The following is a 12,970-nucleotide window of genomic DNA, read 5'->3' as shown; positions in this document are numbered from 1 at the left end:
GCCTTTAGCTGAACTAACACAACTAAGTTCATATTCAGGAAGCAAGTCTAAATAAAATACATTTACACTCAAGGACTTCAGTAAAGCAAGTCAGAGAAGTAAGAAACAGTTATTGTTAAAGTTCTACATGACTGAAGACAATATCAAAATATTTCACTTTCACTTTTTCTTATACATTGATGACTATGAAAAATAATTGACAAAATACAAGAACCCCGAAGGAACAGTCTCATACCAAAGTCAATTAGGTAAAACATTACTGGTATGGATTTATTTGAAAGCACAACAAGAACTGGAACAGTTCAGACGGATTCGTAGTTGAGATCAATAGCTCAAGTTTAGAAAAATCTCCAAATCCCAAGACAGACTCTAAACTTCATTATATCTGAATGCAAACAAAGTTATATGTCACAGATCTTCATTATTTCCCAGCATCACAGTATTTTGTTAATGATTATTATAATGATGTTTCTTTTTCTTTATTGCTAACATCTGTTCATATCATTTATTTAGTTATTTCTTCACATCTTGCATTTCATGCACAGTACATCATAATGATCTGACGTTCATAGGGGAAGATGATGTTTTCCATTAAAAGGCACAAGAATAAGTAACTTCTTAAAAATTAAGATCTGTGTTTTATGAAAATGATAGTGATAAAATTGGTACAACATAAAGACAGGAGTGCTAACCCTAAGATGACAGTGGTTGACTTCTAGCTTTCTTTAAACCATTAACTTTATATTTAATTAGGCAAATATGTTGTTTTCGGACATTATGTTATTTTTACTACTAGTCACTTTTAACTAGTTTCTGTATCTTTTGCCTTCTCTAAGGTCAAGCTGCATGTGCATTCTCTTGTCAGCAAACATGCAGATCAATAGCAACATTTAAAAACAGCAGGTTTGTGTCCACATAATTTTAGACTTAGAATGAAACATTCACCAACATAATGAATAATCTTAATTTTTTTACAGGAATTGCGCACAATACTTGTTTTTTTTTTTTTTTTTTTTAACAGAGAGTAATATAAAAAGATTCCGTATGCACTGAGCTCCTATCTTTTAACATCTCCACCGACACAGTTTATTTTCCAGAATACAGTATATCACATGAAAGGTTCAGACTTCTTAGCTACGTGTATGTTATAGTCAGGTGACAATTCGAATACGTTTTTGTATATTAGAATATATGACAAAGAATACGACAAATACTGACTTAAACGGCACTACGCTAATCATCCGGAGCTGCAAATCACGCACAAGTTGTAACTTTTCAAAGTATTTAGTGGCGTGTTTATTCCAGCCTCTAAACAGAGGCAGTCAGTATCAAAGCAAGTGCAAATCACAAAAACGTTTATCTTTAGGTATCGGAAGTTCCGTGATGTACTGCAGTGTTGGCAGTCATAGTATTGTACTTTTCAGACAGGAGGGATAATCACTTCTGCCAGCAGGATCAGCTGGCTTTGAACATTTCAGCTGTCCACATATTGAACTATTTGAGCATCCAAACCCATACTTGCTAGAATAATGTACGTTTTTCACATTTAACGTTAAACAAGCAGTTGGGATGAATTAAAAAAGAATCAGCCATATAATTGCAGATACTGCTAGAAATCAAAATACACTCCAAGTAACTCTTACATATTTTGCATCCTTTCTTCCTTGAGTAGGTACCACCCAGAGATATGCAGTGTATAACTATGTCAACCCCAGGCAAAGGGCCAAAACATGCTGCCTAAAGAATGAATTAACAAGAAGCTATTTAAGTGTCGGTAATCAATTTAGATTGCTGCATGGAAGCCCGCTTTATAATTTACTTTTTCATAGATTTGATGCACACATCACAATCTAGAATTAGTGGCACAAGTGACCCTACTAAACAAAGTGGCAATTATCCATATTCAAGACTTTTCTTGAGATAATTAAACTGGTGTAGCTATTAGGCTGTAAGGAAGATATCGATTATAAATACTTTTGCAGTTTTCATTCAAAAATAAAAAAAATCTAAATCATGCCATCGTTAGTGTATTGCAATCAGCAAACTATGGAAAGCAAGAGACGACACTTAAAAGAGATGCTTAACGAACTGGATGCCACATGCGGTACGATACCATTACACTATAGTTAAAAAAGACACTCCTCACACAAGTTTGTTTCTCACAGTCCACTATAAACAAAGCAATCACGATATATATGTTTATAACAAAATATGAGATAAATACCAGTGTCTTGTTCCCATTCTTGTTGAGGGGTCCCCGAAAAACTCCCTTGATGTTGCGGAAGTGGCCGTTGCTTAGGTGTGTGGAACTGATAACAATATAGTAACACGCCATAAGAGAGTCGAAGCTGCCACACGCAAAGTGTGCATGCAGTTTGTTAAGAGATCAGCAAAGAAATGCTTGATTTTTTTTCTAAATTTCCACTTAAATCGCACTCCAGCTGTAGTATCTGCAGCTCCGCCTTTCGGTTTGTGCCAGTCTAAAGAAAGAAGGCGTCTATCTGTTTACACTCTATCCATGGACCCCTGACTCCCTATTCCTTGTGGTGGACCAGCATCGCAGTAGTAGTAACAGCAGCAGCATCTTAGCTGAAGGAATCTGGGCTGCTGTCTCCAACGGGCATAGTATTATACGTAGAGCATTGCCGGTCCAGTGCACCGAGCCAATGGCAAGCAGCCACTAGTGTGATACAGAGAGCTGTCAGCGCAGTACTGTACATCTGTCACACGCTGCCTTGTTCACATTACTGACTCAGCCTCTCAGCAGCCAGGCTCTGCAAGTCTGAGGAGGAGGTGGGCAACAGATTAAAAAAAAAAAGTCGAGAGAGAGAGAGAGAGAGAGAGAGAGGCTGCTGATGCTGAAGGGAGCTCAGGTACTTTGGCTGCAAGAATCAATTGCTTGGCATCACTTGAAAAGCTCCATTTAAACGTTGGCCTCTAATAAACTTCACGTGACAGCATTTTAATAGCTCATTGTCTCTGCTGCTGCTGCTCGGTTTCTTCGCTTTATTTTCCTGCATCTTCCTGCTGGTTACGTCGTTTGCAAGCCTAGTCTTGGATCCAGTTGCCAATAACTTAAATAAAACATATTTTTCATCAGGGTTAGCTTACGGATAAAAAAAAAAAAACTAGGAAAATTAGTTTTGTTTAGCGTCTAGTGGAAGTAGTTTAGATATAAACTGATGTTTTAATATCATGCAAGTATTTGCAGTGATGTGCCAGTCTTTGAAGCTCTATCTAGAAAGTGGAAAATATAAATAAAAAATGCATTTGTCTATGAATTGTCCTGACATACTAATATTCAACTGCAGCAGTGTGTGTGTGTGTGTGTGTGTGTGTGGGGGGGGGGGGGGGGTATTGTGTATAAGTGAGAAGGGAATTAAAATATATGGTACCAGTAAACATCTAGTTCTTAAACCCCTTAAGGAGCTAGAAATGATATTAGTGTGGCCATATGTCACAAAACTGTTCTGCCAATAGAAATTTCTAGTAATAGTCCTTTAGTAAATGTGCAGTTATGGTTTCAAGCCACTGTAATACCCTCTCTGTGTTTTAAGAAACATGGATTTACATTGTATCATCTGTAAGATGTATAACCATCCAGTTTGTGTTACTTTTTCCATCAAATTTAACATAATATGTCAGTAGGAGGGAAGTTGCTGTAATCTGAGCAACTGAATTAATTCCACCATAACTTTGAAATTAATTGCATTTTTCAACAGTTTGTTCAAATACATTAATTAGTAACCATGGCTGGAATTTGTAGGTGTCAGTATTAATTGCTTACATTACTAGAAAAAAATCAGTAGTTTACATTTAAAGACAAACTTACCATTTATTGAGCTGTTTACAGAGAATCCAATACATATTAACATTACATGACGAACTCTATCCATGAGCCATCCATGTGCCAAGGCTGCGCTTGTTATGAAAAACAAATTGACAGGAGCTCTCCTAAGTCCTTATGTTACATTGCCAGACTTGCCAGTACAATGCTCGCAACATAAAACCTATTTAAGTATTAATCTGAGCTACTCTATCAACATGTTGGTTAGAGTAGTCATGTTGCTGAGTTGTATGTCAATTGGTGCTCTCAAGAACTATTTTAGAAGTTTGTTTTGTGTTATGTACTTCAGTTGCCTGATGTAACCAAGTGATTAACAAATAAGTGAAACCATAAATTCTGTGGTTACAGATAGCGTAAACACCTCTGGAATGTAAACAGTGTAAAATTACTGAGGTTACTAAGTCTTACTTAGCATCAATGATTACCACAAAGTTAATAGGTAAGAAGCTGTGGTGCTCCTTCTCTTGACTTTTTCTGTTTTTCACTAGCATCCACTCATCCGCAGCTATCAGAAGTATGCAATTAGCACATAACAAAGTATAACAAAACTTTGCATAATCCACTGTTTGGCTGTCATTCATTTGCTGAAAATGTGTCATTAAGTCTTTATGTCAATACAGATGGCTGAAAATCAAAACTATCAAAAATGAGAAGGATGACCCAAAGTCCCTGAAGCACTTCTTCTGCGAGGCAATGACCTACATCCTGTAAGGGGATGCATTCACACTACTACATATAATCAACTGTAGGACTGTGCATTTTGAAGAGAAAAATTATTGGAAGGCTTCATGTTATATTAATGGTTCCATGTTGGAAGCCTTTATGTTATACTACTGGTTCCATGACGGAAGGATTCATGTTATACTAATGGTTTCATCTAGGAAAGAATCATACTATACTAATGGTTCCATGCTGGAAGATTTCATGTTATACTAATAGATGTGATGTTTTCCTATCTCGCCTTCATTCTTAACTGGTGAGTTTGGAACTGATTGTCAGTTCCATCTCAGCTGTTTGAAAAAGCTTGAGGCCTTCCACTGGCTCATGGCTGTATCCCTATCCCATCATGCCCTAGGAAAGCTCCCTAGATCTCGGTTGCCACTAAACAGATCAGGTGCTTTTGTTTTGGCTCTGGCTAAGTTGAATATTTTTTTCTTATTATTATTAATATAGTTGCTGTTTTTTTGCTGTTATTTAGTTAGCTATTAGTGTTTAAATAGTTTTCTTTCAGTTTAAGAGAGTCTGCTCTTCTGTTCTGCTTCTGGACGTCATTTTTTCTTCGTCAGGCCTGTCTGTGCCACTTCCTATCCTGACTTAAATTTTAGTGTTAAATTAGAAAGTGAAATTGTTGTTCCTCTTGCTTCTTTCCAACTAAAATGGCAACTCATTTAAGTTTGAGGGCTGCCATTGCCTGTTTAAGTTTGACAGGACAGCTTCATTTCAGTTAGAGAACTGCCACCCTTTCCCTTTCTTCTATTGTGATTGTCATATATTTCTTCTTCATGTGTTAAAATAAATAAATAAATATGGTGAAACTGGTTTGTTGCTGAGTTCTATCTGGAGCCATCAATTTGTGCACTGAAGTGTATTTGTTCACTGTATTATTAAAGGTGAATCCTTAGCTGAATGGAGTAGTTTATTCACCACGGAATGTTATTTTGAAGCTAGCTGGTGCTGGGGAATCTGTTGTAGTGACTATTGACTGTCCGTGCACAGCTTTGCTTTGGGGAAGCCATCGGTCCGTGCATCATTTATGTGGATATTTATTGTGGTTCGTGAGTGCTGACCAAGAGCTTCCTTCATATTTCAACATAATTTTGTGGATTAGAATTTCATTTGTGATGATGGCTACAGGATTTGATTTACGCACATTCTGGGATAATTTGGGCTCTGATAAGAATGATGTTACAATGTTTGGAGGAAGAGGAAATATGACAGTGAGATTAGATAAAGTCCCCGAAATGGATATGGAGAAGTGTTTTAGACATTTGACTGACTGTTCCAAGAAGTTTAGAAGTTATGTATGGCATATTAGACTTCTAAAGGCATATTTGAATGCAGATATCATACCTAGAGGCCTGTGTGTATACGTAGAACCAGGAGTGGGAAATTAAGACATGTCATTCATTAGGAGATGGCGTGATGTTCAAAAGGTAACTTCAAAGATTTTTTTTGGAACTTTTGATAGAATATTATGATAAACATTTGGGGCCTTTGACTGATGAAGTGAATACTTATTATGAGGAAATACAATGTTTTTCATCCAATGTGAACTTTCCAACTAGAAATAATAAATATATACAAGAAATGGATAAGTATGAGAAAGATTTGTGGGCATGCAAACTTAAAAAATATGCCATGGACATTAATAACTATAAAACTGACTCTATGTATACATGGAAACATAAAAAAATGATCGGTTTGATTTTTCAGAATTTAAAAATGATAAAAAGGGAGTAGTTAAAAGCAAAAGAGTGTGCTCTATTTTGAGAAAACCAAGTGTGAGAATTGTTGATGGGGATTCTAGTACATCTGAATTCTCATCGAACATAACAGATACTGATGTGGAGAATGTGGATAGTGTTGAAAGCCTGTCACCTGTTCAGAAACAAAGTAAGGGCCCTTTAGACGTGGAGGAAGAAAGCATAAGCACAGGCAACATGGAAAAGACCATCAGGCAGATGTTGGAAGTGCAAGTGAACTACAATAAATAATACATGTGATGGAAAAATGTAATAGTTCATTTAACATCTTATACCCCAAGTAAAGATGAAACTGATGTGCTAAATAAAGGTTTAAGCTACGTACCAACATTTTATGTTTCACATGTTTCTGTGGTGTCTGATGTGAAAAGATTTTGCCATAATTTAAACCTGAAATTTTATTACAGTGATAAACCTGGAAATGTAGTACAGCCTACTTTTAAAATAAAAAAATCTAACTTTTCAACCTCCCTAACAACCAGCTGTAAAGCTATTTGAGGATCGTATTTTACGTGATTTACATTTAAATCAAAATTATATCTTTAGAAATTTTAGTGTCAGTTTGATATTTGATCAAAGGGCAGCTTTACAGAGTTTACAGGATAATGATAGTTTGTGAGTGGTAAAAGCAGATAAGGGAGGGGCTATAGTATTTTGTGAATCTACTAATTATGATGGCGAAGTTATGAGACAGTTGAATGACTTCACATCTTATATAAGACTACCATTTGATCCAGAACAGGGTCTTGAATGGTATGTTAACTAAGGAAATAAGTGAACAGTTAAAGGTAGATGACCCAGAACTATCTTATTTTTATATTTTGCCCAAAATTCATAAAACTATAGTTAATCCCTCTGGAAGACCAATAGTTTCCAGTAAAGGCTCTTTGACTGAACCTTTGTTGAAGTTTTTGGAAAAACAATTGAAACCATTATTGCCCTTGGTGAGAGCTAGGATTAAGGACAGTAATGAATTTGTAAAACTTATGTAAATACCAGTACATGCATATTTATGTACACTGGATGTTCAGTCATTATATATGAGTATTCCACATGAAGGAGGATTAAGAGCTGTGAAATATTAGGCAGAAAGGTCGGGAATATAGTGGCATACAGATTGAATTTGTACTTAAAGTGTTGGGGTTAATTTTAGAACATAATGCCTTCTACAAGAATAATTGGTATCTACAAATTAAAGGTACAGCTATGGGTACTAATTTCGCACCCATATATGCGGATTTATTCATGGGCTTTTTGGAAGCTAAACTGATATACCATGATGGAAATCAGTATAAACAGTTTATAAATATGTGGTGTAGATTTTTAGATGACTGTTGGTGTATATGGGAAGGATCTATGGAAATGTGACATGAATTTGTTGCTTACTTAAACATGAATAGTTTGGGTATTAAGTTTGTTGGGAAAATGTAGTCATTTAATACTGACATTTTGGATGTGAACATTTCTAAATTAATAGATGGTACAATGGCTACAAGTTTATTTAGGAAGCCATTTACAAAAAAATCCATATTAGATGCCAACAGTTGTCATCCAGCTCATGTTAAAAATAATATACCGAAGGCACATTTCTTGAGATTAAGACGTTTGTGTAGTACTAACCAATGCTTTGAGGAAGAAGATAATAAAATGGAGTGCAGATTTCAAAAAAAGGGAATATGCTAAAGATTTAATTTCTAAAGCACATGAATTTAGTAATAAACAGAAGAGGAAAAAGCTGTTGAAATCTGATAGTGAAGGTGGGGCAGATAAGATTGGAATACAGAGTTTAAAATTTATCGCTATTTTTGGATCAAATACTTTTAAGATTAAAGGAATAATCCAGAAATATTGGTCAGTTTTGAAGTCTGACCCTTTTTTTGAGGATTTACTTGAACAATGCCAGTTTGGCTATAGAAGAGGAAGAAATATAGGTCAATATTTAAATAAATATAAAAAAAGTTCCTTTATGGGACAAATGTCAAAAAGTGTAATATTAAGGGGTAGTACTTTTTGTGGAAACTGTGTTTTTTGTAAAGTGGTATCCAGAACTAAATCTTTCACATTGGTTAACACTATGAAGGTATTTGATATTAAGACTTTGATTGCATGCAACACAGATTGGATAATATAATTGGCAGTATATAAATGTGGAGCATTTTATGTGGAGCAGATGTCGAGGCCTTTAAAACAAAGAATGGCTACACACATTAGTGATATTAATTGTAAAAGATTGCGTAGCACATTATACAAGCATTATTTAGAACATACTGGGACACATTTTATTTTTGTGGGTATAGATAAAGTTCAGGGTGATAGGCTATCAACAATGAAAAAACACAACATTTTAGATAGGAAGGAAAAACATTGAATACTTAAACTATTGGCATTATATAAACCAGCATTAAATGAAAATCTGTAATCGTTATGAATATTATATGTTTTTATAATATTGGGGTTATTTTTAGGGGAAAATTGGTAACTGTTGTTTTAAATGGATTATGTGAGTGTTTATATAATTGAGGGATAGTGTAACTTCCTGTATGACTTTACACTTATGACACCTATATGGTGAAACCAGTTTGTTGCTGAGTTCTATCTGGAGCCATCAATTTGTGCACTGAAGTGTATTTTTTTCACTGTGTTATTAAAGGTGAATCCTTAGATGAATGGAGTGGCTCATTCACCACTGAACGTTATTTTGAATCTAGCTGGTGCTGGAGAATCTGTTGTGGTGACTATTGACTGTCTGTGCACAGCTTTACTTTGGGGTAGCCGTTGGTTCATGCACCATTTATGTGGATATATAATTGTTTGATTGATATATATATATATATATATATATATATATATATATATATATATATATATGTATATAAATGTGTGTGTGTATATTAATTTAGAGTAGAGTGATATTTTCTTTTACTTGTTGTTATTGTTATTGACTTTAATATACTCATTATGTCTAAGGACCATAAAGTAAGCAAACCCTCTGGGTTTAAGAAGTGTGTGAAATGCAATGAAAAAATGTCCATCATGGATGGACACACTATTTGTGTATACTGTTTAGGAGCTGTCCATCTTCTTCGGATCCGAAGATTATTTGGCCTGAAAAATCTTCATCGTCAACTCCTTCAGCATTGGTGCCGATAGAATTTGAATTATGGAGCCGGTCCCCAGAATTGGTGCTGGTCTCCCCTACTTTTAGGCACCTCTTCTACAACTGGTTGGATCTCCTGCCCCCTCCTCTTGCTCCTCCAGGAGTCTTTCTGATGATGTGGAACGGGTGGTGCACAGACTCTTAGGTACACTGGCACAGGCCAAATTATCGGCTCCAACCCAGAGGGATTTGGAACTGACCAGGGCTTCCCCTTCAACATCAATTCCTCCTCCGAGCCAACTTGGGACCACGGAGTCAGAATGCTTGGAACCTATCACAGTGGAACCATTGGTGCCAAGACCTATTCTTGGTTCTTTGGGCCCTACATCAGCTCCAACATCCTCTGTTCCTTCTGAACTCAAGGAGTCTAGGAGCCGGACACTCTCCAGTCGGGTCTGGGGAGGAGAGTCGAATCAGACAGCTGTCAGATCCAACCTTGCCTCTTGAGGCTTCGGCATGGGTGAGCTTGGCTCCTACATCAGCCTCGGAGCCAACCCTCTTGGTTCCAGGGATGCCTTCTGGCTCTTCAGAGCTGAAGGTTTCCTTGGATCAGGGGAGGGGTGGCTTTTGAGGTGATGAAGAAAGTACTTCTTCACACACAGCTCCACTCTTAGGTCCAGACAATCTTCCCCCAAAAGCACCAGTGTCTGTCTCGGCACCATACCTTCCACAGACATGCAGAGACCCTAGGCCTCAGGATACCCCATCGGGTGAACCCATCTCTTCCAAAACCTTTCCAGAATACCCTTCTGATGAGGTCCCTTGTAAGGGACTTTGCATGAGGAAGCATTTAGTTTCCCCACAGGAGTCCGTCACTTCTGATACAGACCTCGATGAGTCAGAAGGGTCCCCACGTTCACCCACTGAGGATGTCTCCTTCGCAGGCATCCTGGAAATCTTTTTCAGAGAGGTGGCTGGAAGCCCAATAAAACCCTTCTGAGGATGAATTGGTATATCTGAAGGCTTTTGGGTCTCACCCTTCTGCAACTTGTGTGTCTCCACCTTTTGAAGAGTACATGCAGGTAATTAGTCGAAAGGCATGGGAGTCTCCAGACTCAGTGGAATCTGTTCCTTGGAGACCAAACAGGTTTATTACTGCTCCTGCAGACAGGAAATTTCTTACTAAGGATATCCCAGTAGATACTATGGTGGTGGCAGCAGCCACAAAAAAATAACTTTCATAGACATCCTCATCTGTCCATCCACCAAACAAGGAGTCTCATGCGATAGACAGATACGGGAAGTGCATGCTCTTTTCAGCAGCATTTGTACTTAGATCGCTGAATTATCTGACTCATTTGTCTATATTGCAGAAAGATCTTCTGAAAGAGCTAGAATATACTCTACAAGGTTCAGTAACTGCAAGGGTGTTGGACAAGGTTTCCTCTCAGCTCTCCATCTTAAACCTTTGTGGTTAATTCCTCCATGAGGCTTATTTCCTTTCCTACACAGCAGATGGAGTGAGCAGGGCAGCAGGTTCAGTAATTTCCCTGAGGAGACCTTCCTGGATGTGTTTGTGTGATTTTGTATAGCCTTTTAAGCCTACCTTTGTTAATGCCCCCTTCGATGGCTTGTCCCTCTTCGGGCCAAAAATTAAGAACACAGTCATCAGGTGCAAGCAAGAAGGAAAAACTCTCTCTGCCATAGGAGTCCATTTTTCACTACCTTCTTGGCCTTACCCAAAAGGTCAAAAGGGAGGAAAGATGTGGTTCCAAAAATCCCAGAAAGCTTTACAGGACACATATTCTGACTCTTCCCCCAGGGGCAGAGAGGGAAACAGTAATGGGAGACACCATCCACATGGCAGAGGGGGCCTGCATAATCAGGGCAACAAAGATTCATTCCGTGGTAGGACCTTTCAGCACTCCTGAAGGGAGGCCCACCTGTCCTTCTCTGGAGGCAGTCGGGGTCACTTATCTTTGTATCCAGAAGCCTGGCTAGAAATAACAAAAGATAAATGGGTACAAAGAATTGTATCCAGAGGCAAATCTGTGCCCTTTTCTGTCCCTGTCCCAAACATAAAGAACATCCTGGACATTTCACCCAGTCAAAGGAAACAAGCAACTCAAGAAATTCAAAATTTGCTAGACAAGAGTCATACAAACAGTCCCCATAGACCAAAGAGGATCTGGAACTTACTCAAGGTTCTTTTTAGTTCCAAAGAAAACAGGGGACTGGAAACCCATACTGGATCTCAGCAGATTTAGCAAGTCAGTAAGGAAAACAAAGTTTTGTATGGTAAAACTGCAGTTAATACTCCCCTTTCTGGGAGAAGATGGTTGGATGTGCTCTATAGACCTCCAGGATGCATACTACCACATAAAAATGGACAGGCCATACAGGAGTCATCTTTACTTTTGGCTGGGAGCCAGTCACTACCAGTTTAGAGCTTTGGCCTTTGGTCTCACTACAGCCCCAAGAGTGTTCACCAAGTGTATGGCAGTCATAATGGCTCACTTGAGATGAATAGGATTCCAAATGTTTCCATATTTAGATGACTGGCTCCTAACCTCCACCACCAAGCATCTACTAATAAAAGCAAGAGACACCACATTACAGCTCTGCTCTCACCTGGGAATCATGATACATTATGAAAAATCTGCCTTGTTGCCATCTCAGAATATCATTTTTATAGGAGCAGATCTAGATGCAACAAAAAATGATGGCAAAACTTCCCCTAGAAAGAGTTCAAGTCCTATGACATCAGGTTTCCCACCTTCTTTCCAGGAAAAGATTACAGGCAAGAACAGTCCTGAAAGTCTTGGAAACCATAGCAGCAGCAATGAACTTAGTTCCATTGGCAGGATTACATTCTGTAATGGCTGCTGTTCACTCAGTGATCATTACAGGAAGTACCCATGTCCCACCAAATTCTGATAATGGAATCTTGCAAGAAAGACCGTTGCTGGTGGCTTCACTCCACTCATGTGACATTAGGTTGACCTTTTGTTCTTCCACAATCTTTAGTCACAGCGACCGCGGACGCTTCCCAGATAGTGTGAGTGGGGCATTACCTGGGAAGTCCAAGGAACTTGGCAAGATCACAAAGTCCATTTGCACATCAATATCCTAGAGATGAGAGGGGTGCTTTTGCTGTTGCAGGCACTTCAGGACTCTCTTCCACTAGGAACTATTGCAGTACAGATAGACATGTCAGTTGCTTGGTATATAAACAAAAAAGGAGGAACCAGGTTCTACCCCCTTTTTGGAGAGGCCCTGAGAGTATGGCAATGGGCAACCTCCTCCCAACACTTTCTGATAGCAATGCCCATCCCAGAGAAATCCAACCTGATAGCAGACAAACTCAGCAGAGCAATTCTGATGCCTCACGAGTGGTCCCCGAAACCAGAAGTAGCGGATATGATTTTCTGCAAATGGGGCCAGCACTGCTGTGATCTTTTTGCCATGTCCATGAATACCAAATGCAGCAGCTATTTTGCCCTAATCACCCCTTCTGGGGAGTCACCAAGGGATGCACTTGTA

General features: G+C 38.2%; 1 protein-coding gene across 1 annotated transcript in view; it reads right to left on the bottom strand.

The window, feature by feature from the left end:
• ZNF804A (zinc finger protein 804A) overlaps window positions 1–2,816 on the bottom strand; it is a 1,529,955-nt gene extending 1,527,139 nt beyond the window's left edge. Inside the window, exon 1 of the mRNA XM_044075213.1 lies at window positions 2,225–2,816. Coding sequence (XP_043931148.1) covers window positions 2,225–2,335 — 111 coding nt within the window. The 5' untranslated portion in view covers window positions 2,336–2,816. The remainder of the gene's footprint in view (window positions 1–2,224) is intronic.
• Window positions 2,817–12,970: the final 10,154 nt, after the last annotated feature.

Source organism: Protopterus annectens, chromosome 6.part0 (genome assembly GCF_019279795.1).
Source record: "Protopterus annectens isolate FY-2018-M chromosome 6.part0, PAN1.0, whole genome shotgun sequence".
Classification (NCBI taxonomy): Eukaryota; Metazoa; Chordata; order Ceratodontiformes; family Protopteridae; genus Protopterus; species Protopterus annectens.
Note: the sequence above shows the minus strand (reverse complement) of the source record. Positions and strands in the feature narration are given on the sequence as shown.